A 26,071-nucleotide genomic window follows, 5' to 3' on the forward strand; every position below is an offset into this window, starting at 1 on the left:
TAAAGGTAGCTCGATGTGAGAATATCGATCGAAAATGTAATTCGTATTTCTTTCACCGAAACAAGGTACAGACAGTATCAATGTTATAAACAATAAAAATTTGTTATATACGTATATTCATTAACGATTGTTTCTTTTAGTTTGTTACGCTTTTCTGACCTTTCTCTTGACCCGCGTTAATGATTAAATTGTAAGCGAAGTATATTTTTTTCATGGTATCTTGTTGAAATTAAAAGAAACAAATGATAATAAATGAAAAAAGTGAATGCAATACAAGCAGTATAATTTTTGCAGAAAATGTTTTGTTTCTTGTTTAAATTGATTACCTAACTATTAACTCTGGGATTGCGGAATATACTAATGGCCATTCTCAGGTTTATTCAACAGCTTTTCGAAGCATGTAATTTAAACATATAATTAAATGACGATTTAAATACATTGAATCAAAATGATCTGACCATCGCAGATCAAGGGTTAATATATATAAAATAATATATATATAATAATAATAATAATAATATATATAATAAATAAAAAAAAATATATATAATGATATATATATAAAATAAAAAAATAATATATATAAAGGGTTGTATATTCGTAACAATTACGATATTCATTTCAACTTATATAGGCTGAGTCAGTAAGAACTATTATCCGGAATAACTTAATTCGTTCAAAACATTTCTGTCACAATAGATAGGAACCAAGTTATGTTAGATAGTAGCTCATATCGACCCAGCCTGCATATTTAGCATATCTTCGCAATTATTTATTATAAAGCGCATTTATGAAATTTTCGTTATAGCCTCGGGTGAAGAAGTTGAAAAAACATCGCTTTTTAATTTCGTTGTCATCCGAACCAACCAAACGTAATTTTTTAAAACAATTTTTGTCGTCAATTGCCCAGTAAACTGATTGCCCAGTAATATGTGAAAAAAAATGTCGAGCGCTTGCCCTAATTATAAAAAAAGGTTATTCCGTTTTAAATGGGTGTACCGATACTTTTTACACCGACTATAGGATATTGCGAGTAATACGATAAGAAGCCCGTCATTCTACGTTATCAGTGTACTGTTACTCTCGAAATCATCTACCATTCAATCCATCGAGTGAAATGGGGTTTACGAAGGGGATCGCCGCATTTATTGTCGTGCCGTGATATCAGATCCGTGCCCAGTATGTACGTCGTCGTTCCGTTTTCTGACACAAAACTGCGGAGATTCTCTCGGCGAGCATGCGACGCCGGTCACCACGGAAAGAAAACTGGCGATCGCATGCCCCGGCAGAAAAGAACTCGATGCACCATATTCGGAAGCGGCACGGTTTCGTTAAGGAAACCACCACGTTCGCCCGACGCCAGCGATGGGATCAAGTTCCATGTATTTGTCCCATTTGAAACACCACGCCCAAGCGTCGAATCATTGCAAGAAGTTCCTCTCTGATTGAAATCTATTGTTATTAGAAAATATATATATTGAAAATATTATTAGAAATTCATTGAATAGATTACTTGCGCTCATTGAAATTAATATCAATATGATATATTGGAGGTGTTATTATAATATTATTATATTATTATATTATATTATTATATATATTATTATATTATTATTATATTATTATTATATTATTATTATATTATTATTATATTATTATATTATATTATTATATATATTATTATATTATTATTATATTATTATATTATATTATTATATATATTATTATATATAGGTGTTATTTTATTATTATTATATTATGTGTTTTACCACGAGGACAGATATGTTTTTCTGAAGCAGCAATTATTACAAATTTATTACCAGTAAATTATGGATTTTATGCATTTTTGACACGAATGACTAGGCCAAATATAAAACTGTCAAGAATTTGAAGAATTTATTATGTGTAACAGAAGAAAGGCGTTTTCATTAGATTTACGTTTCTCACAATTAACTTAGATTTTTATTTTGCATAAAAGTCCGCAGTCTAACAATTAGCATAACCTCGTATTAGCCTCATATTGGTGGAATGAATTTGGGGGGAGGGGGGTATCTTTATTAATAATGTAACTTTAAATCGATTTTCTATATTCTACACTTTATTTTCCCATTTATTATGTTAGTATTAGTAATTATTCACCCAATTTTACACTCAGCAAGTTCTAATCATTTATTCGGAACAAGTGATAAATATTATATAACAACACTTAACCCTTATTTTATCATTGAACATATGTTTGGGTATTATTGAATTTTATTAATATTTATTATTATTATAAAATATCCATATATCTTATGAGACCCTAATAATCTTATTTTAGTAAGTCTAATAGTTATATCTCAAAGACTGAAATCTAAGTGTTAAAAACAGTCATCAAATATGAAATATTCCTGAAATATGGAAATGTACTATTTTTGAGAATCTAATGAATCAATATAGGCGAAACGTCTCACACACTCACTTGAATATCATGGACGCAGTGGATCGTCCATCAGTCGAATGAATGGTAGAGATTTGCTAATCGCTTTTCTGTTTGCTGTCGTTAGAAAACTTTTCAAGGTACATATGCTCGATGTATTTTTTATATCTATTAACTTATCACGCTTATCTGTGTATGCACTTGGTGCGTCTCGGTAACTTACATGCGTGTTGAAAATTTCTTCGAAATCGGTTGACCTTGACATAAGCTGTGAACAATTAAAGGTCACGAAAATCGCAGTATTTTACGAATTCCAATAAAAAAGAAACGGGTAATTTTTACATGTTTTTCAGTGGCAGTAGCTCGACTATGCGTCAACCGATTTCAATGAAATTTTCTGCATGTACAGTGGCCCACAAAAGTGTTCGTACACCTTTTAAGACGCAATAAATGTTTTAAAACTGAACTAAGTGACTTGAATTTTTTTTTTAGATGATAGAGGGACTAGTCTACTAGATAATGACTGAAATGCTTTCTTTTTAATTTTGTTATTACTTGGAATGAGAAAAAAATAAAAATTTCTCGTTTTTTAACTTTTTTAATCGAGCCTATAACGAAAATTTAAAGAATGTCTTTCGTAGATCTCGGTAACTTATATACATGTTGAAAATTTTATCGAAATCTGTTCACGTTGTTATGAGTTAATACAAATTAAAGGTCGCAGTTTTATCACGATTTTGACGAGAAACTGTAAAAAAATCTGCAGTTTTTTAAATCCTTTAACGTTTGTAGCTCGACTCTGGGTTAACCGATTTCGATTACATTTTCAGCACACATATAAGTTATCGAGATCTACAAAAGGCATTTTATAAATTTTCGACATAGGCTCAGTTAAAAAAGTTAAAAAACGAGGGTTTATTCCGAATAATAGCAAAATTAAAAAAAAGCTTTTTAGCCATTCTAGTAGAGTAGTCCGATTATCTAAAAAAAAATTCAACTCAGTTAGTTCCATTTTAAAAAAGTTATTGCGTTTTAAAAGGTATAAGAACACTTTTGCTTTCCATTATATATAAATTACCGAGATGTATCAAATGTATTTTTTAAATTTTCATTATAGGCTCAGATAAAAATGTGAAAAAGCGAGACCTTTTTTCATGTTTTCTATTCCAAGTAACAGCAAAATTAAAAAAATGGGGTATTTTAGTCGTTGTACAGTGAATTAGTTCCTCTAACATTTACAAAGAAGTACAAGTCATTTAGACCAATTTGGAAAAAGTTATACCGTTTTAAATGGTCTCTGGACTATGCAACAAAAATATTTTATTTTAGAAAGAGAGTTTTTTATATGAACCTCATTTAATATCGTCGTGAAGGAAAATAATCTTTCCACTGGCGTGGAAAATGAAAGAGGGGTATTATTCTTCAGAACAATGTTTTTTATTATCGGATAGTCGTTTAACCCTTTGCACTCGAGTGGCGACTCTGAGGCACCGCTAATATTTGTTATATCACCTCATAGGATAATTTCGACATGAACAAAGTTTACATTTGAGAAATTGTTAAGAGTGTAACTGTTGCGCGAGTCCCAAGAGTCGATTTTCATATATGCATAAAATGCATTTTCTCGTATAAAATAGAAATACTGTAAGTTAGCAAAATGATTTTATATTTCCACTTGAAATAGCTTCGAGTGCAAAAAGGGTTAACAGATCAGTCCTTTCACCCTGTAGAAATATCAATGTGAATGCCAGTATAAATCAGATTCAGAGCCTATAATCAGATCACCGTCTAATCTCCAAGAAGAATTACATAATTATTTCAAATAATTATTTGCGATGATATTTTCTAATAATAATATCAGTATTATATTTATTAGTATCATATCGTATCAGTATTATATTTTGTTATACTATCCGATTCACGAATACATACATCTGCTCCATTCAATGCAACAATTGATGAATCGGACAAAATGCATTTTTAAAAGAATTAAAAATAAATATTGTCGTTTCAGAATCGATCCTGGGCATGAAAATAATTTTTAAATAAAATAACATGTTATTTGAAACGTGCCCAGGTTTGTAGCGTACCATCTCGGAGTTTTTCGTTGGAGCTTACGATTCACTTGGTCCCATCACTGCTGCCCCACGTCCAGGAAAGACACAAGATACTCTTGCGCGCGTATCTTACGGCATACTTTACTTCGACGACGTGATCGGCATTCGGGATTCTTTCGATGCTTGCCTCCCTTCCGTTCCCGCTATCTTGTACTCTTTCGAACGTAAGATAAGTATTGGCCGTTCATTCATTCGCCGCTGGTGACGTCCACGCTGCTCATCGCGCTGCTCCCCATTTAGCATTTTGTCGAAACGCAAAATAAGAAATTAGTATCTTGTCGCAGACGCGGACGTGTACTTCGAGGGCGCCCGATAGAACGTGGTTAGTGGCTTGCCGATGTAAATTAGGCTAATCGGTTCGGGATGCTTCGTCTCGCAATCATTTCAACCATACGAGAGATACGATTAACGCGACTTTGTATACGTATAGATTAAGAGCAGCATGAATGAAATTAATGATCGCGAACGGGATTGCTCGGGGAAATATAGTTGTCGTTCAAGTATTCGAGTTACGTGAATTTTTATTTCTCTTGTAGAGCCACAAGCGAATTAGCATTTTCATGTTGCGTTTAATGTTTCATTAGCTATCGCTATAAACAGTAATTTTGTGCAGGAAAGAAAACACGCTAAAACGCGTGCTCGTTGAAGGATATGTATATGGAAGGTTTTTGTTTCGAACTTTTGGATCGTTCTGGAACTTTTTTTTTTCAAACATGGTATTCAAAATAAGATAGAAGTACCTATTATGGAACGTTGTGACCCCTCTTTTGAAACAGTTGCGCAAATGATACAATAAAAAATAGATAGAGCATACGAAAATCGATGTGGAAATTATGTCCATATTTCCTAACATTGTTCTTTATAAATTCACTAACATAAATACCGCGATGTAACAATCAGCTTTAAAAAAATATGTTTATTCAAATAAAATATATATATATTTTATTTATAAAATATATATATAATTATATAAGTTTAAATAATGAATAATTAATTAATTATTAATTAATTTAAATAATAAATAGTTTATATAAATAAATTATATATATGTTTATTAAAATACGGGCTAACTTCCAAGCAAGAACATACTATTCCATATTTTGTATTTCTCAATTTTAAATCAATATAGTCGATACAGTTCTTCGTAAATAAATAATAAATAGCAGCATTTATATTGACTATGGAATAACTAAACAAAATTGTTGTACATGCCCAAGTATATGCAATAACATTATTTTTCGAGCTCATTTTTCTCGAATGCTTATAATTCAAACAATTTTTATCGAAAAATGGTCATCAACTAGTCTCTCTGTTACCTATAACATAAAATGTGATATTAATGCGTTATTAAAGCTGTATAGAAGATTTATGTAATTTAAGATTAGTACGTAATATTGTATGTACTTACAATGAATAACAAAACAGTATTTACGAGATTAATATCAGTATTATGAATCGGACAAAATGCATTAAAAAAAAAAAATTAAAAACAAAGCAGACAAACGTAGAAAAAACTCATCGACAATTTGTATTCGTACAATAAAACAACTTAATCTTTCAAATATTTCAAATTAGAATTAGGTAGGTCGTTTATTTTTTTTCTGTTGTCTTGTCCTATTTATGGCAGAGCTGAGCATATATTAAGTTTAATGTATAAACAACCACCTGATTAGGAAAATAATGAATCACTTATTGTCACTCAGTGCCATCGCGACATTGTTCCATGTTTGATCGTGATCAGTGTGCGCAAATCGAGTTTCTAAAAATCGAATAACCGAGCTTGCTTAATTTGGGCGATATTAAAAAAGCTTTTGCAGTGAATTGCAAATGGTCGCTGATGAAAGTGCTATGGTATAAATAGATACTGTGTAGCATCACTTTGTCATTGTAAGACTGTGGCTACGTAATCATCTTCGAATACGAAATAAGGATTTTGTGTTTGCCGATAGAGAGCCGCAGGTATTTAAGAACCCCGCTTATGGCTTTCTGTTGGTCGACCTAAATTTTGAGAGTTTACTGCCTGCATCTCTCGGGGTCAATGAGTGTCAACGCGGTAGATGACGAGCCGTCGTTGCCACATCGACAATAATTTCGCGACGGTGTCGGAATGATAGTGTATCTGTCGTGTTTAACACGGAAATAAAATGTTCCCTGATATCCATCGAGGTTAAAAAATACAAATACATATCCCGTGTTTTTTTTTTAATACGCACGATGGTAACTATGATTCCGCTATCTTTTCCAGCATTTTCGATCGCTGTTAGGTACACGATGCTACCAAACGGCGCCACGCCACTATCTGCTATTGTATCAGATCTGGGTAAATTTTATTTTTAATGAAAATGAGTAAATATTTGATATAGTTCATTACCAACTAATTATTCTGTTATTTTCTGGTTCAAGTATGACAAAAAGAATAATCCTTAAAACAATATGCAGCAAAAAGATTTTATTTTAAGAGATCTGTATCAGATCTGGGTAAATTTTATTTTTAATGAAAATGAGTAAATATTTGATCTAGTTCATTTCCAACTAATTATTCTGTTATTTTTTGTTCCAAGTATGACAAAAAGAATAATCCTTAAAACAATATGCGGTAAAAAGATTTTATTTTAAGAGATCTGTATCAGATCTGGGTAAATTTTATTTTTAATGAAAATGAGTAAATATTTGATCTAGTTCATTTCCAACTAATTATTCTGTTATTTTTTGTTCCAAATATGACGAAAAGAATAATTCTTAAAACAATATGCAGCAAAAAGATTTTATTTTAAGAGATCTGTATCAGATCTGGGTAAATTTTATTTTTAATGAAAATGAGTAAATATTTGATCTAGTTCATTTCCAACTAATTATTCTGTTATTTTCTGGTTCAAGTATGACAAAAAGAATAATCCTTAAAACAATATGCAGCAAAAAGATTTTATTTTAAGAGATCTGTATCAGATCTGGATAAATTTTATTTTTAATGAAAATTAGTAAATATTTGATCTAGTTCATTACCAACTAATTATTCTGTTATTTTCTGGTTCAAGTATGACAAAAAGAATAATCCTTAAAACAATATGCAGAAAAAAGATTTTATTTTAAGAGATCTGTATCAGATCTGGGTAAATTTTATTTTTAATGGAAATGAGTAAATATTTGATCTAGTTCATTTCCAACTAATTATTCTGTTATTTTTTGTTCCAAATATGACGAAAAGAATAATTCTTAAAACAATATGCAGCAAAAAGATTTTATTTTAAGAGATCTGTATCAGATCTGGGTAAATTTTATTTTTAATGAAAATGAGTAAATATTTGATCTAGTTCATTTCCAACTAATTATTCTGTTATTTTCTGGTTCAAGTATGACAAAAAGAATAATTCTTAAAACAATATGCAGCAAAAAGATTTTATTTTAAGAGATCTGTTTCAGATCTGGGTAAATTTTATTTTTAATGAAAATGAGTAAATATTTGATATAGTTCATTACCAACTAATTATTCTGTTATTTTATGGTTCAAGTATGACAAAAAGAATAATTCTTAAAACAATATGCAGCAAAAAGATTTTATTTTAAGAGATCTTTACAACAATTAGCTTTGAACAGAACTCTTTTCTTAAAGTGTTCATCCTTAATCGATTGGCTGTTGTAATCGCTTTGAAAAGTGCACAAGTTACAGTAATTATACTGTGAGCGTTTGATTTCCTTAATATTTTATTTAAATACAACACTTTTATAAAATATATATAATTTAATAAAGAATTTTAAATTATACATATATCATTCTTAATCAGTTAGCTATTTTTGACAACTATATTCGTCATGAAGAAATGGCAACATTTTGTGTTACGACGAGTATAAGAGATTTCTGTCTAGATCCATTTAATATTATCGCGAAAAAAACAATCATTCCACTGGTGCGGAAAACGGAGCGGAAAAAGAATTTCATAATTACCTAAAATAATTATTTCGAATAATTACAAAATTAAATGACGTACGATTTCAGACAATGTTATTACAATGGTGAGCAGATGTATGGAAACAATTGTGAAATAAAATAACATGTTAATAGGATAACACTGCGTTAATGTACGTATCAGTATACAGAAAAAAATATCGATGCGAAAGAATAGCATGAATTGAATAATAATATACATATAATAATACAATAATATTATACATATTTTCATAAAAAGGAAATAATACACAACAATTCAAAAAGGAACAAAATAAATATTATTTGTTGTCGTAGTTGTTGTAAGTGTGTCGATTATGTTATCGCGTGTTTTACGTAAACCATAATTATATTCAAAGATTTGGTCAATACTGGAATGTTTTCTATAATCTTGTGTACATTGAGTAGAAAATACCATAACTTTCCTTTTTTTATTAACGATTCCATTTACTTTTTTATATTTATTGACTTGTACTAAAAGAGCAGGTGAAAGCGGATTTGGTTGATTCATTTATAGCATGTAAAATTAATCCAAAGTCGAGCTACAGGCGTTGAGAAATTTAAAAGACTGCCAATTTATTTACAGTTATTAGGCTTAAAATCGTGACGAAACTGTGTTTTCTGCTATCTTCAATTTGTTGTAACTCATAACAATGCCAACCGATTTTGATACAATTTTCAGCATGCATATAAGTTACGAAAGATATTTTCAAATGAGAAAGTTAAAAAACGAGAGTATTTTTAATCTTTTTTGTCATTCCAAGTAATAGCAAAATTAAGAGAAAGCATTTTAGTCATTGTCTAATATACAAGTCCCTCTATCATATAAAAAAAATTAAAGTCATTGTACTTTCATGCTACCCTTCTATAGTAGTAGTATATAGATAATGGATAATAAAGGGATAATACAAAATATTGATACATTTCTATACAGCGAGAAAATCGCGTAATTACCTCATTCTATCATAGACCGATTATGCTGAATTATGTGACATCTAAATATTCGATTCACTGCTATGTTAACGATAACGTTAGCTGGTTTAGTGACATAAATAAAAGTGGATGGTAGCATAAATATAAGCATAATCTAATAATATAACATAATCTTCTTATAGCATAATAATAATATATAGCATATTATATAGCATAATATATAGCATAATATATAACATATTATATATATATCTATATAAGATTATATATATATATATATATATATATATATATGCTATATTATCTAATATAGCATAATCTTCTTATTTTTGTAGAAACATTCAACATATTTTATATTTATTGAGACGTTAGCAACATGTGATAAATACTACTTCCTCGAGAAGTTCTTTCATGTAATTATTACTGTAATTATGTCCATATGGATGTATTTCAACTATCAAACTGCGATAATCTTTTCTTGTAAAAAGATTACATTTTATATAAGCGAATAAATAGAGGTAGTTTTTATAATTTATTGCTGCAAATTACGATATCGTTACGAAAGGTGACAGAGAAATTGTGTATTATACATGTTATAGTTTAATTTATGTTTATAAATAGTGATATACGTGTTACAGGTCATGTAATCATACGTATTTGCGTGTTACAGACGAACGAGAAGATGTGCAGAAGAAAACGTTTACGAAATGGATCAATTCACAACTGCTTAAGGTAAGTTTCTTTACTTCCTAAACGCAATGTAATAAAACATGCTTTTCGAAACGATATTAAAATACGTGAACATTGTCTGAACGATTATGAAACCTCGAAATTTGTTTTAGTAATTCTGTGGGATTGCTAATTTAATGTCTAATCATGTTTTTTCGTAGAATCAACACGAACCGATTACAGAGTTATTCATCGATTTAAGAGATGGCAATCGCTTATTGTCCCTTTTAGAAGTCCTTACATCCAAAGTTTACGTAAGTATACGTCATTTCCGCCATTATTTTACATTTGTCATTCCAATTGTACTTGCATCTGATATGATTTAGTATATTCCGCCTACAACAATTTACAATAGTACATTTATCGTGGACTAATTATACAGGGTGTCCCAGGTTTTAATGTTCAAACTTTGTTAGTGTATTCTATGGCACAAAGTAAGAAAAAAATGTTATGTAAACATAGGTCGTATAGAGCTTTATTAAGAAGTTATAACGAAAATTTCACATTTTTCGAAATGTATTAATAACCGTTGTTGACAATACATGATTGACATCGATCGAAGATTTTTCTTTTATTTTTTATTTTCTTTTTAGTTGATTACTATTCCTATCCTGAATTTTTGTTACAACCTCTTAATAAAGCTCTATATGACCTATGTTTACGTAACATTTTTTTCTTACTTTGCGCCATAGAATATACTGACAAAGTTTGAACATTAAAACCTGGGACACCCTTTATGCATATGGTTAAACACATTCCCTTTGATAAATATTAAAAAATTGCGATTAAATATATTCGTATTCAATATAAGTTATTAGCATATGTATATACATTTCCCTTGCGGTATACTAATTACGTTTAAATACATATATTTGTATGCAATATAATTTAGCGTAATCTGTGGGTCGGTGTTTACGTAAGTATACTCACCATGAATGAATAATTGTGCGATCTTCTCGCGTTGTTGCATCTTAATTGTTTCGTGTTTGATGTAATCACTCGAGCATTCCGGTACTCGTCTTATTTCTGATCGTCCTACCGAGCAGTTCTGAACCACGTTAAGAGAATTCTAGGCAGGTGCGCGTATCGGGTATTACGAATATTTGCATAAGAGCGACGATTATCTGTGCACGGTGGGCGTGCGAGCATGTCGAGCGAAAAGTGCGTGTTGCCCCAACGATTTAACCCGTTCCGCAGGTGTTTTTATGTACTCCGATGATACATGCCGACTTCATTTCTTTTTATAAAACGTGCGATTTACAAATCCTCTTTCAGCGATGACCCCAGACATGTTAAGCGACGTAGACGCGTTCGTGATTGACTCATCCTTCCTTACACGATTAAATGATTCTATTTACAGAAAAGAGAACGCGGCCGTATGAGAGTGCACCACCTTAACAATGTTAACAAAGCATTGCAAATCCTCGAACAGAACAACGTAAGTCAACGACTGCGAACCGTCGCGAGATTGTTGATCTATATATTAATATGATTTTCGTGTAATTCTTAGGTGAAACTTGTAAATATCAGTAGCAACGATATCGTCGATGGTAATCCTAAGCTAACATTGGGATTAGTATGGAGTATTATATTACATTGGCAGGTCAGTTTCACGATCTATTTCGTTCGCCTTAGGATAGAGTTCATCGCTAGTCGTCGAATAGATCTTCTTTCGTTTTGTGTACGTAATTACGTTATATCTATCCCAGGTCCATTATCATCTGAAGGATCTCATGACAGAGCTGCAGCAGACGAACTTAGAAAAGACGCTTTTGGCGTGGTGCCGTCAAAATTCACAGGTGAAACTTCGGGGATGATGATAAATATATGCGTTCATTTTTATTTAACCCCTTAACGACGACATACGACAATGTCAATGACATTCATTTTATAACATTAACATAATCTTATTGTCGTATAAATATGTTAATAAAAAATTATTTATTAGATATTATTTATTATTATATTATGTGGTATAGTTACAATAAATTATATATATACGAAGATAACGTTGCAATGTTAACGACATTTTCATTTTATAACGTTAACATAATCTTATTGTATAAATATGTTAATAAAAAATTATTTATTAGATATTATTTATTATTATATTATGGTATAGTTACCAATAAATTATATCGAGCATAACTAGGTTTTCTTGTATGATCTGGCGTATAGGGGTTAATTAAAGCAAATGGAACATCTAGTAGCAAATCTGATTTCTTTGCTTGATATTTTTCAGAATTATCCTGGAGTCGATATCAAAAATTTCACCACGTCTTGGTCCGATGGTCTTGCTTTCAATGCGATTCTTCACAGAAGGAAACCACATTTGTTCGATTTCAACAATATCGCCCGCAAACATCCTAATGCTAGGCTGGACCATGCGTTCCGATTTGCTCAGGAGCATCTGGGCATCGAACGATTGCTCGATCCGGAGGGTAAATTACATCGTTGTTCATAGTATAGTAATACTTCGATAGTGAAGTTCAATTGTACTTTTATAAGGAATTTTTCGAGAAAAAAGGAAAGTGATAATGGGATATTCTCGGTAAAACTAGTAATTTGAATCATTAGATATTAATCATATAGTAATTAATTATATATAATATATATAATTATTAATTATTATATAATATATAATATAATATATATATAATTATTAATTATTATATAATATATAATATAATATATATATAATTATTAATTATTATATAATATATAATATAATATATATATAATTATTAATTATTATATAATATATAATATAATATATATATAATTATTAATTATTAATTATATATATTATATATAATTATATATTAATTATATAAATTATATATTAATTAATCATATAGTAACGTTTAAATAGTTGGTTCCAGTGCGAGGAAGTATTTTTACTTCAAAGAATTTTCGTAACCAGAAAAAGAATATTGAGGGATTAATATTTGGTCATTATTCGTATAAAATTTTAATTCGAAATGTTATTCGAATAATGTCCAACTCTTTTAACAGCATTTAAACGAATTATAGTAATATAGCACATTACAGTAATTCGCACATCACAGTTCGAAATAACAGTAATTTTTTCAAAGAATTTTGAAAATCAAAGGAAACGGAAATAAACGGATAGGCAATGTATTTAATCCTTCGGCAGCATACGGCAATTTGCATCATGAACGAAATCATATGTTAGAATTTAAATACCGATTTTATCAAAGATATTTCGGATTAGGGACCCGGGGAATGAGGTTTATGGTTGCATTATTTATAATATAGCGACTATGAGTTTAGCTAAGGAATTCTTGTAAAAGAAGAATGATAGAAGACTAACAGCACGGTATAATATATAATTATATAATTATACTTATATATTTTCGCAGACGTAAATACATCCGTGCCAGACAAGAAATCCATAATGATGTACGTTATGTGCCTTTTCCAATCGTTACCTCATTCTGGAGATGACATAGGCGAGTTAGACCTTTCGGTAGCGAGTGATGGCAGTCCAGTGACAACGCCAGGGGCCGAGGTAGAAATCATTAATAATAATCATGCATCGATAGATGGGAAACGACTACACACACGATGTTTACGTGCACATCGCCGAAACTTCTAATACTTTCGCTTACAGAATCCATTGTCCTTTACGAATTTTGGAGCACCGGCATCAAGACCGATGAGTTTGGCCACGAACGTGTCGGTGGAACTCGGCGGTTATCAGGTTGCTCTCGAAGAAGTTTTAACTTGGCTCTTGGAGGCGGAAGATAAACTGAATCATGCCCCGGAACCAGGCTCCAGCCTGGAAGTGCTGAAACAACAATTTCATGAACACGAGACCTTTTTGATGGAACTGTCTGGACATCAGGACGGGGTCGGTGCTGTGCTAGAGGAAGGTGCAAGACTATTAGCGGAAGGCGGCTTACACAAAGACGAGGAACACGAAGTTCGTGTTCAGATGTCGTTGTTGAATTCTCGATGGGAAGGACTTCGCATGCGGGCAATGGAGAGGCAAACGAAGATTCATGAGGTATGAGAGTCATTGAATACTATGGCTAAAAAAAAAGAACTTGACCATAATTTCTGGGAGATAGCGAAATTTAATTCTACACTTCTTACAAAACTTGTCCTACACATCTAAATCAGTAACGAAGCGAAATGGCTGTATCTTACATTTATAAGAACAGTTAGTAGATCAAATACAATACAGTAGAAACATGTAAGAAACTTCAGAATACTGTTGTAAATAATTAAAGAACAAAATAAATGCCAATGAGGTTTCTGTATTTTGCAATTAATGTGGACAGTTTTCATTTCGAATATAAGTCCGTAGGGTAGTTATGATAAATATATACTGGTAGTGTTATTTATAAACATGTTTAATAAATTAATTTGTGAACATTTCGTAGGTCCTGATGCAAATGCAGCAAGGCCAGTTAGACGACCTCAGACAATGGTTAACCAGAACCGAGGATAGAATTTCGCGAATGGCAGCCGCTGAATTGAACCCATCTGCCTTGGACGAACATCTGAAACAATTAAGTGAATTAGAGCAAGATATCCAGGCGCAGCAAGGAGTTGTCGATGGTATGAGGAATATGGTAGTCGTCGTGGACGAGGAAAACTCGGAGGCGGTTTACACCCAAATGGAGGACCAATTGTCCGCTCTTGGAGAACGATGGACACATATCTGCAAATGGAAGGAGGAGAAACGACAGCGCTTGCAATCCCTTTCGCAGCTTTGGCAGAATATAAATGACGATTACAAGAGGCTAGTCTCATGGTTGAATGAGACTGAGATCACTCTGAAACAAATGGAAGCGAACCCGGCGTCCGAGATTGGTGAAGTATTGGAGAGAATCAAGAAATTGCAGATATTAAAAATAGAGATGGACGCGAATCAGAAGAAACTAACTACTTTGCAAGAGTCTGTCCAAGAGTTGGAGGGTCAGAGTACTTCCACCGAGTGTGTTACTGTATTGCAAGATATTGAGAACCTGCAGGATAGATGGGAAGCAGTAGGGCAGATAATGGAAGTTCAAACTCAAAGGGTAATTCAAACGAATCGCATATTTCTTTCTAAACTAACTGTTCGTTACATATTTGAATTTACACCTTTTAATAGATGGTTTCTATAGATTATTGTACGCTGAATATGGATATATAAATTATTTTTTCCCTAAACATTGTTATCGAAAGAAATGTGTTGCTTTTGAAGATGAAAATGTTCTACGAATTCTCATGAATAAAATAGTATAATTTAATATTAAATTATAAATATATCTATATCTATATATGTATTAAATTATGATTATATTTTTACAAATATTTTTTAACTTATATAAAAATTTGTGAACTTAGGAAAACAAAAATTTGCATCGTGCAATAGAGCAAATTTTTGTCGATAACAACGGAAAATTATAATTTGATAAAAAGATTGTTGCAAACAGTAACACTCGATAGAAGAAAAAGTAATATAGTCGTATTTAGTGTATAAAATTCTTTAAGAAACACTTATTGATAATTAATATTCCGAAAGAAGTTAATAATATTATTTTCTGATTTTATTAGCTTTTTGAAACGGTATTTTGTATTTTTATATATTATGATAGATAACAAGTTCAGGATTCGAGTTTGATATGAAGTCTGAAAGAGAAATGACAGTGATTTCTGGTAACGATTGGATGTCCGAAACAGTAACAAGTATCGCTTACAAAGAAGAAATTACTGCTACGGTATGTTTATTTACAAATGTTTTCTACAATTTGTTACGTATTATAATGTATTTATATTGCATATTTTTGTTCCAGTCTACGCCGCATAGTGATCCAAAGAAGCGCCGTGTCGATAGCACAATCAGACACGAGTTTGAATCTGCTCTCACTAATCTTTACAAATGGCTCGATTACGTTGACTTGGAAATTGGACGATCAGAAGGAGTGTTCGACGAATTGAGCATTGAAGAAAAGAAAGTTGTCTATAACGATACGATTGGTGACATAGAATCGCATAAAGATGATTATAATAAAGTTTTGGAGTTGGGAAAGCAGCTTCTTGACGAATTAAACAACGCAAACGAATCGACAGAAGCAGACGAAACAAAGTTAAAGGACGTGCAGAATTGTTGGTCAGCAATTAACAACCGTTTGGACGAAATAAAATATCGTATTGAATATCTCGAAGAAGTGAAAAAGTTCCGAACAGAATTGGCTAGCTTGAATTTGATGTTAGATAGTTATACCAAATGGTTGGACTCCAATAAAGGAAATAACCAAGTTGAACCGTTTAGAGTAATTATTTTAAATAATTTTATAAATAATTGTATTAGAATGATGAACAACATTCATCCAAATATGGTTTGTTTTACGATTTAGGTGAAGATTAAATCAATGAAGTCTCATGAAGAACGCATTAAGAAACTAATGGAAAAATTAAACGAGATTCTGAAAAATTCACCTGCTACTAACGAAAGTTCTAATTTGAATGTGGACGTACAGATGTTCGTTACCAACTGGGAAACGCTATATAAAACGTAAATAATTTTTTGCACGTTAAGTTAAATTTGTAATGAAATGTCAACTTAATTCGCGAATTTTGTTTCAGGCTGTCCAATAAGCTAGCTGAAATAAATGAAGCGGTTGATAAAACTCCGCCAAAGAAATATACGGATGCGATTGTTAATCTTACTGCTTTTATTAACAATGTGGAGAGTACATTGCTGTCGGAACACATAGTCATGTCAGATGATCAGACCATGGCACAGCAGTTAAAAAAATTTGGTAACCTTCAAGATGCTCTGCAGGAACACCAAGAGATCTTCAATTACGTGAACAATGTTGGACACGAATTGATCATGAAGACTAATGGCGATTCTCAAGGGCAAAGACTTAAAGACGAATTGCAAGATCTTAATACAAAATGGAGTGATATACCCATAATATTAGAAGAACGCCAGCAAAACTTGTTGAAAGGTATTCTTATACGATTTTAATTATATCAATATTTTTAACAGTTTTAAATAATGGTTTGTTATTGTATAGATATGGAGTCTTTAAAAATGTTTAATAACGAACTTTCTGAACTCGAACACTGGCTTGAGAAATCGTATCAATACCTGGAAGAACTATTAAAAGACAGCGTAACCAACGATGTTGAAACTATGGAACGTGGATTGAAAAAGGTTCAATATCTCTCCGAGCGTATAAACCAGACGAAACCGAAGATAGAAAAATTACAAACATCAACGAACAGATTACTCGAAAATTCTGAGCCGAAGTTTGCAAGTGTATTGAACAATAAATTAGAAGTTATCTCACATAAATGGAATGCCATTGTAGACGGTGCTAAAAGTTTGAATGATACATATGAAGATACCCTCAAGAAGAATGATGAGGTAGTTCTAATAAATATAATCCAACCTACATTTTTCTTGTAGATTCTCATTTAAATTTTATCGACTTTTGTATGATAAATATAAATCTGAAATCCGTTTTCTTAATCTCTCCCAACTTTAAGCAGTTTAGTATTGTTATAAAAAAATTCTCTTACATAAAATGCTATAACATTCTAAATAGTAGGACTTTTTATATCTAACATATTGTAGAATATAAAATTTGTTTTTATAACTTATATAGATAATCAGTGGAATAGAAGACTTCACAAAGTGGTTGTCAGCTTTAGAGAAAGAAATACCGGTAGAAACAAAAATAACATCTTCGATCGAACTGTTCCAAGTTCGTGGAAGATATCAGTCATTGAAAGAGAAGATTGACAAACGAGTCGAAGAATTCAGAAACCTCAATGAAATGGGCAACGACAAGTTACTGAGCTCCGAGGGCTCCTCGGTTCAAGAACTTGGTAGACGTTTTACGTTCTTGAATGCTCGATGGACTGATGTTACTGACCGTATTTACGAGCGATACAGACACCTACAGAATGCTAGCCACGAGTACGGAGAATTTCGTGCTTTGGTTGCACAAGCAAGTGACTGGTTAGATAAATTAGACAAACGACTGAAAAGATCTACAGAAAGTGCTGCTGATGCTGAAGAAATCTCAGAAGAACTTGATGTAAGTATAAGTCTTATGACACACAATGTATTGACGCATGATTTATATTTTATATCAATGCTTTGAAAAGGATTTGGAGAATTACATACGTAACCATCCGGAAATGAGGCTGGAAAAAATCCAAGAAATTGGTAAACAACTGATCGAAAGTAATATCATGACACAATCTATCCAATCAGACGTTGAAAGTTTAACGAATCGTTGGGAGAATTTGAATAACCAGGTACGCGAGCGTTATGTATATGTAGAAATATTTTTTATATTCATTATGCAATCTATACATTCAAAATGCTTGAAATGTTAATAATTCTTCCTAAGCTTTGTGTTTAACATTCAAAATTGTATTTATTTTTAACTGCATGCATCACTGCTTAACAGAAGCACATGTTAAGAGATATTTGAAAATCGTTTTATTCTGCTTGTAAAAATTGCTGTGGGTCTTCTGATGAATTATACTCCATCGTACTTATTGTTGATTTACTTGTAGTTCATTAAATACTATATGTTTAGTTTTCGAAATTTTTTGTCTAAACGTTAGAAATTGAAACAAACTTATATTTAGTTTTGCATAGTCGATTATATTATTGATTTCGTAATTGTAAAGTTATACCTAGTAAAATATATTTACCAAAGTTATGCAGAATATTAGAACTATATTTTGAGTAGGCAGGGCAACGGGCTAAACTGCTGGAAGGATCAGTGAAGCAAGCACAGCAATCAGAAGGACGCATTCGTGCTCTTCAAGACTCCTTAACACAAATAGATTCTGAATTAACTGCACTTCTTGACTGCGACCTTACTGCCGATGATTTGCCTCATGATTATCAGGTCTGTTGTTCAATTTTTAATGTTTTCTCATGTATTTACGATAAAAAAATGATAAAATTCATATACAAATGAATCATTCTTTACCTCTACTATAATATTATATTACATTAAATGCATTATTATAAAAGAGCATGACAAAGTGAATGTTATTATTTTTTGTACAAGTTTATTTTTACACTATGTGAAAGTGTGTGTTGGAAATTTATAATTATGCAGCAGTTTTAAGATATTTCGTTTATAATTAATATATTCTCAAACATAGAAGAAATGTAGAAAAATTTTATTTTTTTACGTACTTTAGAAATTAATGGAGAAGATGGAACATCAACAATCCACGCTTCAAGATATGGCACTACAAATCGAATCTTACAAAGCTGCTGGAAAACAAGAAGTTGCGCTCAGATTGCATGAACAGCTATCTCTGATAGAACAAACGTTTTCTGAGGTACAAAAGAAGTTCCAACGTTTCTGTTGCCCAACCAATTTGGAACCGAGATTATCCAGTGCTTTACGAGAACTTCGAGGAATAGAAGAAGCGACGTGTTTGTTGGAATTGTCTTCAGAAGATCCAGAAGCTATTGACGGTCAACTTAAACATTGCTTGGTAACTTGTTATTCAAATAGTATTTCTTATCTTTTTAACAGATGAACAAAAGACTATAATGAATTGCTTTTATTTTATAGCGTTTCTATCAAACACTAAGTGAAATTAAAAGTGAGATTGAAAATATCATTCTCTCTGGTAGAAAATTAGTTGAAGAAAAAAATGTTGCTGAACCAGAGAAATTTTCTAAACGAATTGATATGTTGAAAGAATTATATAATAAGGTAATATACACAGATCATTTGAAAGAAAGGGAATTAAAAGAAATTTGCTATCTTTTGCAAATGTTTTCAGTAAATCAGGAATTAAACGAAACTATATAAAGTTTTATTATATTTTGCAATTACTATTATCGGTTCTTTTTATTGCAGTTGGGACTACACATTACACAGTCAAAATCAACATTGGAAACAGCTTTGGATTTGTCACGTGATATATATAAAAATATGTCTTACATTAACATGTCCATAGATAGTATTAACAAAGAATTAGATAAACAAAAGAACATGCCAGATTTACCTGTAATTGCGATATATGTGCGCGTAAGTAAATGATTTATATTTGTAATGCTGTCGATTTAAATGTATCAGAATATTTTTTAGCATAGTATTATGAATATGTTCGTATGTAATATAAACAATATAAACACTTCTTTGAATAGGAAACAATGACAGAAGTAATTCCAAGATTAAATGTTGTGAAAGATAAGTTGTTAAAATCGCAAGAAGAATTTTCCAAGCTTTGTGATCCAATGTGTTTGGAGCAGCTTAAGGAGAAATTGTTAGATGTTGTGACGAGATTAGCAAACACAGAGAAAAGGCTAAAACTGTGTAATGCCACAGAGGTAAACATTTATATTTGATAAATAATTGTATTAATTTAATGGAACAAATTTGTATGATTTCAGGAGGAACCTAACGTTGACGAAATCAATGCATGGCTCTCACAAGTCGAAGAAAAACTAAATGAACTGGATAATGTCCCAGTTGATCAGTTAACAGAAAATCATTTTGAACAGTGCAATGTAATTTAAGATTTAATAGTACAGTAGAGACTCTCTTATCTTATTTTTGTAATATTCCGACACCAAAACATTCTATTATCTAAAAATTTCATTCAGGTTTTCTACTAGATGCATCTAGGTGGTAATAAAACGTTTGGATACCAGAATATTATAAAATAAATGTCCGGATAAAGGAGTCTCCGTACTTTATTTGAAAAGAAAAAGATGTAAATGTAATTATAAGAAACCTGATCGAATAATGTGTCCTTGTAGGCGGTTCAAAGTGAAATGATAGAAGCAAAACCAAAGGTTAATCAATTGCAACGTTATACGTATTATCCAAAAGTGGCAGAAGTATGCAACAAGTGGGAAGAAATATCAAACAGGATACAAGTAAGTGGACCGTCAATTATTTCAAAATATCATCCATTGCTTATTTTCTCATCGCTTGTATTGCTTGATCTTTATCTTAACATTTGGTATATGTAATGCTTGTGCTTTATAGTACCATTACGTATATCTCTTTAAAATGGAAATATTGTGTTTGACATTAAAATTGTTGTATTAATTATCAATTTATAAATAATCGATCTAATTCTTGATTATAGTGTTTCTTAAGAACAATTATTCTGTAATTAACTTTCACTTCGGAAATACTTGACTACATTTAATAATTACATAAGTTTTAATCATTATGCACACTTTTTTACCAATTCATTACTTATTATATGTAAGTTATATTGCGTATTAGTGAAGTATGCGAAGTACTTTGTCCAAGGGGTGTTCTCTAGCTATGTATATACAATATTCTTGTTGTTACTGGAGAAACAGATATCACCTTTGGTAGATGGCAATGCATTGCTACTGGTCAATTACTTGTGACATTGTCTCTCCCCTTATATAGAATTTCCTAGAGAGGTCTGAACACGATTTGCCAGGAAAAAAAAGCAATAAGGAATGACGTATAAAATGTGCTCCAAGTTTTTTGTATTGGTGATGGAATACACACGCAACAGAAAAAAAGCTTTGTTTGCACAACAAGATTGCATTGTCACTTTCATTCGGCCATGCGCTTGATATTGTCACACTATTAACATGCTCTTTCAATTAACCGTCGCCTGTCCATGAATACACTGTTACCTATCATGTTTTCACAGGAATGGATCCACAAAATCACAGACAATTTATTAATAAAAAGTAAGGTGGGAGAGACTAAGGGGAGAGACAATTACGGACGCATTAAACCGTTCAGACAACCGGAACACACTTCGGTGCAGCTAGCTAAAAAAGAAACTAAATTAATCGATAAAAATGAGAAAATATACGGGATAGGATACCTCAATCCTGCTTTCGACGACAATCAAATTAACGTTATAAGCACACCCGAGAGCTCGCCAATCGATATCGTTCACAAAAGCAGGAAGTCCTCTGCGAAATCCGAGAAAGTAAAAACTAAAATCGTAGACGTTAGTAGAACCGTTAGACGAAAATTAGACATGAGCTCTATACCGGATGTCGTTCAAACCTCTCAGCCTCAAGTTGTTCACATTGACGACGAATTGCCCTCTTCGTCCCCCGACAGAGATGTCTACATGCCCGATGAGGAGTTCTTTTTGTCAAAAAATAGTACCTTATTTTCTCAAGTATCTACCAATACGTTGGTCACAAGTGACTCCAAACCGTACAATGAATACACTGTGCAAACGAATCCTTTCCGCATCGTAGAGGTGAAAGAAATGGAAATTAAAAAGTCTGTCGCATCCCCCGAGGATCATGTAATATTACCAAGTGCAAATGTTAGCGTAGGATTGATGCCACAAGTTGTTGAGAGAGTAGAAATTGTCGAAGATACGGAGACAGAGCCAGAATCGGTAGATACTGATACCGAGGATAAAGAAGCTAGAGGAAAGATCTCTAGCGGAGGGCAAGTGATTAATAAGAAGAGAGAATTAATCCCTATTTTAAAGAAAAATAAAGCGATTGATCCGTATTCAGCAAAGAATACGAAGAAATTGACTCTTAAGTTAGATACCGAGGGCATCCAATCGAACAGTCAGGTTTCTAGCAGTAAATTAATCAAAGTAGATAGTAGCAAAGCGTCGACGAATGTGCAAATATATTGCAATGTAAAAAGCATTAAAGAACCTATATCCTACGGCTGGAAGGATAAAGACAGCGTTGCTGAGTATCTTATCCTCGACGAGGCCGAAATCCAGTTAAAATCGAATGCAGAAACAACTGCCGTAGCACCCCCCTTGCCAATCAGTTACTCAAAAAGAAGAAAAGATCACATTAATGACAAAAGATCAACGTCTGAGAGAGACACCGAAGTTTTTAAACTACGTTCTAATGAAAAAGATAATTTAGATTCTGAAAAGAACCTCCGAGCTTTGTTATACAGACGTACACGAAGTATATCCAAAGATGATACATTAGAGGATTGTGAAAGTTTCTACGGAAGCGACAAAGAAACCGATGATATCTTAATTTTCTCTGACGACACAGAAAATGACGTTGGAAGCTCCAGTTCAGAAGGGGAAGACCCAAATTTAGGAGAACATGTTGAGCACCTCTTGGGCAAGGTAATTTTAATGGCACCAAGTTTGCCATTGAAAGTTTGATAGCGTTTGTAATATTATTCATTGTAATATAATCATTGATATAATTACTGATTCATAACAAAACGATCTCATGCGAATGAATAGTGATAGACGAATGTTAATGTAATACTTAAAACGTTCACTACCGTGCAACAGAGCGTTTATTTTGACAACATAAAATTTACAAAAGTGTATTCTCATAGGAGAATACATGTATATACATATAATGCAAAATCGTGATCACCGCATTATGTAACTGTAGTAATGAACGTTTTAGGAAAGTTTATTATATATTTTTCAAGACTTCTTTCATAATATTGTTATGCATAGATTCAGGCTGAAAAGTTGTCACAAGAGTCGCAGCAGAAAGCTGAAATGAAGGTCTTAGGTATCAGGAGACCGTTCAAGGCTTTAACGTCTTTATCCAGAACAGGTCTGGAAAAGTGTATTCTTGAATTTGAACAATCTGCTCAAAAAATGTTACACAGAATGGATATTATGTTTATGAGTATTAGTAGCATCAGCAATGAGAAAGATCCTGCCAAACGTCTTGAGGTTTGTATAAATATAAAATATACTTTTGTAATACTCCTATACGTGATCATTCTATTTGCAAATTATATGTGTGTTTTATGTTTCAGGTACTAGAAGGTGAAGTTAGTACTCTTGCACCAGATGCGGCAGCTTTGATTAGCAAAGGTGATGGTCTAGTGATGACAGTGCATGCGTCTGATCCTGTTAGAGCAGAGAAGATAAAGAACGAACATCAGGACAAGTTGAGGAGCAAATGGCACCAAGTTATGTCAGAGATTGAAACTAGAAGAATTCAAGCACAACGGGGTGAAGATATGCTGCGACAATATAACAGTCTGGTAGCAGAGTTTGAAGATTGGTTTAGAGATGTTCCATTGAAACTTGAACAAGTAAATAACTACGAAGGCCACCTAGAATCTTTCACAGAAGAGTTTGACGCTAAACGCGAACAGATTCATAAACTGAACGATCTGGCTGTTGAATTAAAGAGATTGAATGTTGGATATTCCGAAACTATACGCTACAGTATCAATAGTAGATGGCAAGAAGTTAGTTCACAGTTTAAAAGATATAGTGGCAGCAAGGATAAGGATAAACATGTTACCGACAAGAAAGTTGAAGTGGTACGTATAAATAATAGCAATATAATAAACAAACAATTCATACAAAAGGATTACTTACTAAGTTTTAACGTAATCGTTATCTTAATTCTTATCTTACTTTTCTCAGTTGACCTTTCGAAAATATCTCTATGGAGTTTGATAATTTTTTTTTTCACTTAAAAATCATTATAGATTTGAAGAATGTGCATTTCTTTTTACTTTGACCATTAGTGCATATTTTTTATCAGGCGTTACTATTCTTAGAGAAGTTGCTCTTTAATGTAATGTTTTGTAGGATGTGGGCAGAATTGACTTGCAGGAATTTACCACAAGAGTCAACAAGATCAGAGAAGCTGTGGTAACAGTAACCAGGTCTCTAAATTCGATGCCGCTAAATGGTGATGATTATGAAATGTTCGCAAACCAAGAGGATTGTTTAAAAAAGATTAGTAATGCTTTGAATATTCTAAAACCAAGCATTGAGGAAATTAACTCAGTTTTTGAAAACGTTGCTTCGCAATTAAGGAGAGATCAAGCTGAACAAATAAGACGTTTAAGCGACAAACTACGAGAGGAATGGATTAATGTTAATCAGAGTTATGTAGAAAGGTATAATCGTTGGGATAAATGTTATCAAAAATGGAAAGAACTTTGTCACACGTGTAGAAGCTTCTGTGAATGGCTCGATAAAATTGAAGAATCCTTAAAAAAGGTGAATTCTGCTGGTCACTCGAAATCATCAAAGACAAAAATATTTGAGTTGGAGCAAGAAATTTCGAGAATGCAACGAACGGTCAATAATATTAATGTCTCAAGTGCTAGCATCTTTGCTCGTTCCAAATCAGAAGATATGATCGATTTGAAAGACATGATTGAAATGATAAAGCGTCGCTGGCAAAATATAGTGGCCGATTTAAATACAAGAAAAGAAAAGTATGTATTGAGTCCGTTGCATAAATTATTTATAGTTTTTCGCTGTTTTATAGTTCGGTCTTAAGAGTAGTAGTTCAATGATTTTGATGGACACGTTCAAGCTATTCTCCCGATTGAGCTATTTCAGTTGTGATTTGCCTGTGCTGCTGCAGTGTTCAACGCAGTATAATCTTGAATCTAATAAAGAAATTTGTGCAAAATCTTGAAAAAGTATTAAAATTTATTAATTTTATTTTTCGCTATGATTGCAGAATTACATTAGTTTATTCTCAACTACGAACGTTATTTATATAAATATTTGTAGTATTTCTTTGATGTCTATTTAATATCAATATTACATATTTAAGGTCTTTTGCAATGGAAAGAAAAGTGAATACTGAAGGAAGAATTTTAGATAGTGCTTACAACATCTTGGAGCAGATAAATTCCTTACTGGTGTCAGCAGCTAATCCATCAGATGAAACTTCTCTATCAATAAGATTGTCACTGATCAAAGTAAGTTGAACCTAAAATTTCACTGTTTTTTTTTTATTTTAAACACTAGATCGTATTCCATAAAAAAATGTATCATGTGAAAGTAGTGTTCACGTTGGTATATTATTTTAAAGCTTTTTGTCAATTATGTATTTAGTTTATGTTTTAAATAAGTAATACTTCGTACACGATCACTTTATTCGTTGACTAAAAAATTAATGTCATCAAATCAAACATCACTGCCCACGGTTACGTTATTAAATACACTGAAAGTGAACCTAAT

General features: G+C 31.9%; 1 protein-coding gene and 1 long non-coding RNA gene across 8 annotated transcripts in view; one reads left to right on the top strand and one right to left on the bottom strand.

Moving 5' to 3' along the window:
- Positions 1 to 26,071, top strand: part of LOC117228485 (dystrophin) — a 57,264-nt gene that overhangs the window by 28,967 nt on the left and 2,226 nt on the right. For 6 of the 7 annotated variants that reach the window (XM_076526315.1, XM_076526312.1, XM_076526314.1 and 3 more), the window contains 28 exons: positions 10,083 to 10,144; positions 10,303 to 10,395; positions 11,502 to 11,579; positions 11,652 to 11,744; positions 11,851 to 11,940; positions 12,384 to 12,582; positions 13,525 to 13,673; positions 13,776 to 14,171; positions 14,551 to 15,192; positions 15,754 to 15,876; positions 15,952 to 16,431; positions 16,516 to 16,673; positions 16,745 to 17,112; positions 17,182 to 17,534; positions 17,776 to 18,210; positions 18,281 to 18,433; positions 18,877 to 19,038; positions 19,340 to 19,642; positions 19,723 to 19,866; positions 20,014 to 20,184; positions 20,304 to 20,486; positions 20,550 to 20,666; positions 20,919 to 21,038; positions 21,803 to 23,227; positions 23,576 to 23,800; positions 23,887 to 24,402; positions 24,677 to 25,314; positions 25,662 to 25,809. In XM_076526315.1, coding sequence (XP_076382430.1) covers positions 10,083 to 10,144; positions 10,303 to 10,395; positions 11,502 to 11,579; positions 11,652 to 11,744; positions 11,851 to 11,940; positions 12,384 to 12,582; positions 13,525 to 13,673; positions 13,776 to 14,171; positions 14,551 to 15,192; positions 15,754 to 15,876; positions 15,952 to 16,431; positions 16,516 to 16,673; positions 16,745 to 17,112; positions 17,182 to 17,534; positions 17,776 to 18,210; positions 18,281 to 18,433; positions 18,877 to 19,038; positions 19,340 to 19,642; positions 19,723 to 19,866; positions 20,014 to 20,184; positions 20,304 to 20,486; positions 20,550 to 20,666; positions 20,919 to 21,038; positions 21,803 to 23,227; positions 23,576 to 23,800; positions 23,887 to 24,402; positions 24,677 to 25,314; positions 25,662 to 25,809 — 8,024 coding nt within the window. The remainder of the gene's footprint in view (positions 1 to 10,082; positions 10,145 to 10,302; positions 10,396 to 11,501; positions 11,580 to 11,651; positions 11,745 to 11,850; positions 11,941 to 12,383; positions 12,583 to 13,524; positions 13,674 to 13,775; positions 14,172 to 14,550; positions 15,193 to 15,753; positions 15,877 to 15,951; positions 16,432 to 16,515; positions 16,674 to 16,744; positions 17,113 to 17,181; positions 17,535 to 17,775; positions 18,211 to 18,280; positions 18,434 to 18,876; positions 19,039 to 19,339; positions 19,643 to 19,722; positions 19,867 to 20,013; positions 20,185 to 20,303; positions 20,487 to 20,549; positions 20,667 to 20,918; positions 21,039 to 21,802; positions 23,228 to 23,575; positions 23,801 to 23,886; positions 24,403 to 24,676; positions 25,315 to 25,661; positions 25,810 to 26,071) is intronic. The other variant, XM_076526318.1, reaches the window with a different exon arrangement.
- On the bottom strand, positions 14,222 to 26,030 carry LOC117228489 (uncharacterized). Its single transcript, XR_004492317.2, has 2 exons — positions 25,720 to 26,030; positions 14,222 to 14,670 (listed from the first exon to the last, which is right to left on the bottom strand). It is a non-coding gene; the product is annotated as an uncharacterized LOC117228489 (long non-coding RNA).

The sequence above is a fragment of the Megalopta genalis genome, chromosome 14 (genome assembly GCF_051020955.1).
Source record: "Megalopta genalis isolate 19385.01 chromosome 14, iyMegGena1_principal, whole genome shotgun sequence".
In the NCBI taxonomy this organism is placed as follows: Eukaryota; Metazoa; Arthropoda; class Insecta; order Hymenoptera; family Halictidae; genus Megalopta; species Megalopta genalis.